The following is a 6,816-nucleotide window of genomic DNA, read 5'->3' as shown; positions in this document are numbered from 1 at the left end:
ACAACAATATTTAAATGTTGATACCTATAACTGATGATAACTAGGGATTTTTATACTTTAAAAACATCAGTCATTTTTAAGGGTGTTAGAGTTTGAAATAAATACCAAACAAGCCTTAGTCAAAATATTGTTTTATAGAAATATCCCAAAAAATATTTTAAAATTATTTTCTAATTTTTTGGATTTTTTAAAAAATGGTTTGGGGTTCCAAAATTATAAAAATAATTTTGGGTTGTGAAAAGTGGAACCAAACATGCCTTAGGACTAGAGTACTAGGCCTTGGGTTCGTTTTTTTCGATTGGGGTCTAAACACCTCGCTGCGAGTCGAGGAGCCTCTTAGTTGAGGCTCGAGATCTTCGGTTGGAGTGCCAAAGTCCCTCGATCTAGGCGCTAGGGATTCTCGGTTCTTAGTTAAGATTACTGGTCTTGGTGTATAAACCCCTCTAGGTCATAGTTCTGGAATTCTCGGTCATAGGTTGGACCTCTCAGTCCTGGATATAAAAAAACTAGGTTGGAACTCTCGATCCTGTTGAAATTCTCGATCCTAGGTCTCGGTCCTAGGTTTGAATATCTCGATACTAGGTCTCGGTACAGACCAATGATTGTCGGTTGGACCCCTCGGTCCTTAAGAACATCAAAGTGCAATTTTTTTTAATTTCTGTTTTTAACTTGGCTTCTTTGATCCCAAGGGCTTGGGTAGATTCATAAAGCTCCTATGAACATGTTGATCATCATCTCAATGTATTAATCTAGATAATGATCAAATCGTTCAAAATAGTTTGTGATCAAATTTTGAGTTTTTAATTTTAAAATTGTTTTGAGGAGAAATGAGTTATCCAATTTTAGATTTGATCAAACATGATCGGGATGGAACAAACATGATTTAAATAATTTCCCAACATGACTACAATCATGCTGGGAAGCTTTATGGGATGTGATTCAAGAGAATTAGCCCAAGAACTGCAAATACGTTTTTTTTTAGTTTTAAAATTTAAATTTGGGATTTTCTGTTTTAGGTTGATTGATTGTTTTTAATATATCTAGAAAGATTATAAATGATCTAAATATCAATTTCCAACCTTAAAACACCATAAAAAAACAAACATAAAAGCTTATGCAATTTGAACAGATAGGACTTCTAGCGAAACCATATACAAATGATGTCTCGACCTATTGACATATAGGGTTTAGTCATAGAGTCATGAATGAAGGATGTCTTAACCTATTAACAAATAGGGTTTCTTGATGGAACTGTGTACGAATGATTAACGCACATATCAACATATAGGGTTTCTAGCAGAACCATATACAAATGAACTCTCGACCTAATAGAATCGGTGGCACCAATAGAGACAGGGGTCTAGCTATTGATGATAACTTTCGTACAAAAAAGGTTTGATAGAAATCCTGTTAGGGATTTGTATTACTTTCTATTCTTCACAAATCCTTGCAAACTCTTGAAACGATTCAAGTGCCGAAACGTTTGCTCAGGTTTGAAGCTAAGAACTGATGAAGGAAAAGATGACAGAATGTAAATGACACAAAGAGTTGTTTATGGATGTTCGGAGCAAAACTCTCCTGTGTCACCCCTTCTTCCAACCACCGGAAGGATTCACTATACTTTTTTTAAGAAAAAATATAGTTGCAAAGCTAGCTCACTGTTGAACAGAACAGACTCTGTTCAACTTACATCTAGACAATATTTTTATTCTATCTCTCTCTTAATGTACACACAGTAAAGTAAGAAAGCAATTCGTGATATTCAGTAAGCTAAGTAGTTCGTTCGTGTATTAGCTTGTGAAGTGTTTGGCTCGCAGTTCTGTTCGATGATTCATTCATTGTCCTTAAGGATCTTTAAATAGAAAGCAAGTACCAACGGTCGAATCTTCTATAATGACACGTGGTGAATACCCATTGGAAAGCCTCCATAGTACACATGTACAGCAGACTCTGAGCACAATGATCTTGGTCGTATCAATCTAGTAGTGTGCCGAATATTCTTCTAAGATTTTCTTGCAAGAAACAAGTAGTGGGAAGAATATTTGCTTACGTGGCATTAGTTCATTGGTTGCAACTAGTTGTCGTACTGATCTGCACAGAATAGTGGAGCAGGAGTAGCATACAGCTAGTTGATTGTGGGTAGACGATGTTAGTTTCAAGCAACTGTTTAAGCATGGAATTAGACGTGCTTCAATTAGACTGACAAGTCTAATAAAGTTAGACGCCTCCGTCTAATAGCAGGATCCATTTGATCACCAGGTCTAATGGAATTAGAAGACACGTCTAATTACGGTTCCCTTCAGACTAATCTGAAGGAGTTAGACTGCACGTCTAACTCTCATCTGTTAGACGACACGTCTAATTACGTTTCCCTTCAGACTAATCTGAACGAGTTAGATTACACGTCTAACTCTCATCTGTTAGATGGCACGTCTAACTATGTTTCCCTTCAGACTAATCTGAAGGAGTTAGACTGCACGTCTAACTACGTAAACAATAGAGTGCATATCTAACCACGCCTGTTAGACTACACGTCTAACTACACATCTGTTAGACTACACGTCTAACTACGTATTTGTTAGACTACACGTCTAACTACGCCTGTTAGACTACACGTCTAACTACGTATCTATTAGACTACACGTCTAACTACGTCTTTATTAGACTACACGTTTAACTACGTATATGTTAGACTGTACGTCTAACTACGCCTATTAGACTACACATCTAACTACGTATCTGTTAGACTGCGCGTCTAACTACATATCTGTTAGACTGCACGTCTAACTATGTCTCTGTTAGACTGCACGTCTAACTACGTATCTGTTAGATTGCACATCTAACTACGTACCAGTTAGAGTGCACGTCTAATTACGTATCTGTTAGATTGCACGTCTAACTATGTCTCTGTTAGACTACACGTCTAACTAAGTATCTGTTAGACTGCACGTCTAACTACGTATCTGTTAGACTGCAAGTCTAACTACGTCTCTGTTAGACTGCACGTCTAACTACGTCTTTGTTAGACTGCGCGTCTAACTACGTCTCTATTAGAGTACAGGTCTAACTACGTCTCTGTTAGACTGCACGTCTAACTACATATCTGTTAGACTGCATGTCTAACTACGTATCTGTTAGACTACAAGTCTAACTACGCATCTGTTAGACTACATGTCTAACTACGTATTTGTTAGACTACACGTCTAACTACGCCTGTTAGACTACACGTCTAACTACGTATCTGTTAGACTACACGTCTAACTACGTCTTTGTTAGACTACACGTTCAACTACGTATCTGTTAGACTACACGTCTAACTACGCCTGTTAGACTACACGTCTAACTATGTATCTGTTAGACTAGACGCCTAACTACGTATCTGTTAGACTACGCGTCTAACTACATATATGTTAGACTGCACGTCTAACTACGTCTCTGTTAGACTGCACGTCTAACTACATATTTGTTAAATTGCACATCTAACTACGTATCTGTTAGAGTGCACGTCTAACTACGTATTTGTTAGAGTGCACGTCTAACTACGTATTTGTTAGATTGCACGTCTAACTACGTCTCTATTAGATTGCACGTCTAACTACGTATCTATTAGACTGCACGTCTAACTACGTATCTGTTAGACTCCACGTCTAACTACGTCTCTGTTAGACTGCACGTCTAACTACGTCTCTGTTACACTGTACGTCTAACTACGTCTCTGTTAGACTGCACGTCTAACTACGTATCTGTTAGACTGCACGTCTAACTACGTATCTGTTAGACTGCACGTCTAACTACGTATCTGTTAGACTACACGTCTAACTACGTCTCTGTTAGACTGCACGTCTAATTATATATCTGTTAGACTGCACATCTAACTACGTATTTATTAGAGTGCACGTCTAACTACGTATCTGTTAAAGTGCACGTCTAACTACGTATCTGTTAAATTGCACGTCTAACTATGTCTTTGTTAAACTGTACGTCTAACTACGTATCTGTTAGACTACACGTCTAACTACGTATCTGTTAGACTGCACGTCTAACTACGTCTCTATTAGACTGCATGTCTAACTACGTCTCTGTTAGACTGCACGTCTAACTACGTCTCTGTTACACTATACGTCTAACTACGTATCTGTTAGACTGTACGTCTAACTACGTATCTGTTAGACTGCACGTCTAACTACGTATCTGTTAGACTGCACGTCTAACTACGTATCTGTTAGACTACACGTCTAACTACGTCTCTGTTAGACTGCACGTCTAATTATATATCTGTTAGACTGCACATCTAACTACGTATTTATTAGAGTGCACGTCTAACTACGTATCTGTTAAAGTGCACGTCTAACTACGTATCTGTTAAATTGCACGTCTAACTATGTCTCTGTTAGACTGTACGTCTAACTACGTATCTGTTAGACTACACGTCTAACTACGTATCTGTTAGACTGCACGTCTAACTACGTCTCTATTAGACTGCATGTCTAACTACGTCTCTGTTAGACTGCACGTCTAACTACGTCTCTGTTAGACTACACGTCTAACTACGTATCTATTAGACTGCACGTCTAACTACGTATCTGTTAGACTGCACGTCTAACTACGTATCTGTTAGATTGCACGTCTAACTACATATCTGTTAGAATGCACGTCTAACTTAATGCGTCTAATAGCCAGTAAGTCTAATGAACCTCATTCAGACTTAGTCTAATTTAGCATGTTTTCGATACACATGCACCAAGACAATTAGACGGCTTAGATTTCTTCTTTGAGTTTTATACACACTCATCATCAAAATTCTATTAGTTAAAATACTTTGACCCTTAGTCAAAATAATTTTACCCAACAATTTCCCCCTTTTTGATGATGATGTTAAAACTTTGCATAGATAAAAGATAAATATCCATCCAATTTAAAGAATGAGTACATTTTTTGCAAATTACAGAAATGAGTTCCAAAAACCACCATTTAGAAACCAAGTTTAAAAACCAAGTTCACAAACCAACAAAAGATAGTTTAGGAGAAAAGAGATTATTGATCTTCCCTTTTCACAAGTGGGTCGATTGGGTAGTAGAATCCTTGACTACTAAATTCTTCACCAATCAGAAGGTTTCGAAAAGGAGGGAGAGAACGGCCACCACGACCACTTCCACCACCTCTACCACCAGGATCACCTCCACCACTTCTACCACCATGATCACCGATGCGACCTCTACCTCTTTTGATTGGCCTATTGCTTTCATCACCAGTTTTCTTTCTCTTTGATCTGGTGCCTGTTGAAACACCATCGCCTCCTCTACTGCTGATGCCACTTCTAGAACTTCCTTCCCCCTTTTTCACATAATCATCGCCTTGGGAAATGAGGTTCTTCTCTTTATCAGCACCTTCTTGAGCATCTTCAGCGGTCTGAATTTGCCTTGCAAAGGAATCAGCTTGTTCCAATCGCTCAACATCAGCTCTGCTCATATGACCTTGTATCTCGATCATTTGATTTTGAATCAGATTCATTCCATCCATGACCTCATTATGAAGTTCAATGGCGTTTTCCCTTTCACAATCAAGCAAGTCAGATTGCCTCTTAAAGAAGTTCTTTTCAAATTTGGTGTATGTCTTATTGAGGGTATTGATCTCGTATGTGTTCCTCTTCAAGGTTTGCTACATTTCATTATGAGTTTTAAGAAGAGAGGCAAATTCCTTCTTGTTTGACTTCTGAGTCTTCATAATCTTTATCATGTTGGATTGCATTTCAGCCACATTCTTCTGAAGGATACCCATCATTGCCGTCATTGACTTCATAAGCTTTGCACCACCAGTAGATGATCCTTCATTTGATGACATCTCTTGAGAATCTACTAGAGTAGTCCGAATGGGACTGAAGTGAGTGTGAACCTGCAGGGACTGCTCTGATTCATCCTTCTCTGAATCACTACTAGACTTTCTCTCTTCTTCATCACCCAAAATATCTTCACATACCTTGTGAATCTTATCGGACGAACCGTTTGAATGATGAGGAAGGTTAACAACATCATCATGAACATTCGCAGAAGTGATGTCCGGAAATGGTCGAGGCTTGGGAGAACCGGGAATGAATCATTGAGACAGAGGAAGCTCTTCTGAAGATGCATCATTTTTATCTTGTTCCCTCTCAGATGAGGAACTCTTCTCTGATTCCTTTTCTTTTGAGAGTTCCCCCTCAGATCGAGCTTCATTAGGCTGACTAGCTTCAGCCTTCTTTTCTATAGATGCCTCTGATTCGAGAACAGGGGACTCCAGAGCTTCTTCTTCTTGGGTAATAAGAGTTTTAACAGGTTCCATATTGACTTCTTATTCTCTAATAATAGGACCGGGTTGATCTGGTTCCACTATTTGCTCAATTCTGGGTTGAGCCATTAGACGTTTTTCTTCAACTGAAAAACTTCCCAATTCTATAAGAAGAGCATCAGCTTGCTCATCTTTCGGAAGAGCACAATCACGATCATCGGACAGCTCCATAAGTTCATCTTCATTTGAGGAACTAATAAAAAGGACTAACCCCGAAGCAATTTGCTCCATGAACGTACCTGAGAGCGATAGAAATGTAGTCTTGCATGATTTCATATAGTCTTTTCAGATCCTTCTCCTCTGCCTTAGCATTCTTCTCAAGGGGATTGAAATTGTCTCTTCTGGCTTGAAGGATCGGAAAGAGAGCCCGACCTCTCAAATTTTCTTCAACCAGCTCTTTTTTCTTAAGAGCTTCATATACTTTCGACGTCTTAGCCCATTTCAGGACTCTCTTTTCAACGTTGACCAGCTTCAACCATTGACTGTTTATAC

General features: G+C 38.7%; 1 protein-coding gene across 1 annotated transcript; it reads right to left on the bottom strand.

Moving 5' to 3' along the window:
- Window positions 1-5,034: 5,034 nt before the first annotated feature.
- Window positions 5,035-6,318, bottom strand: LOC124915785 (keratin, type I cytoskeletal 9-like). Its single transcript, XM_047456545.1, has 3 exons — window positions 6,127-6,318; window positions 5,663-6,072; window positions 5,035-5,551 (listed from the first exon to the last, which is right to left on the bottom strand). Exons 1-3 carry the CDS (start codon window positions 6,316-6,318, stop codon window positions 5,035-5,037), a joined length of 1,119 nt encoding a protein of 372 aa, XP_047312501.1.
- Between the last annotated feature and the right edge of the window lie 498 nt (window positions 6,319-6,816).

The sequence above is a fragment of the Impatiens glandulifera genome, chromosome 9, assembly GCF_907164915.1.
Source record: "Impatiens glandulifera chromosome 9, dImpGla2.1, whole genome shotgun sequence".
Lineage (NCBI taxonomy): Eukaryota > Viridiplantae > Streptophyta > Magnoliopsida > Ericales > Balsaminaceae > Impatiens > Impatiens glandulifera.
This window is presented reverse-complemented; position numbering and strand designations above follow the sequence as displayed.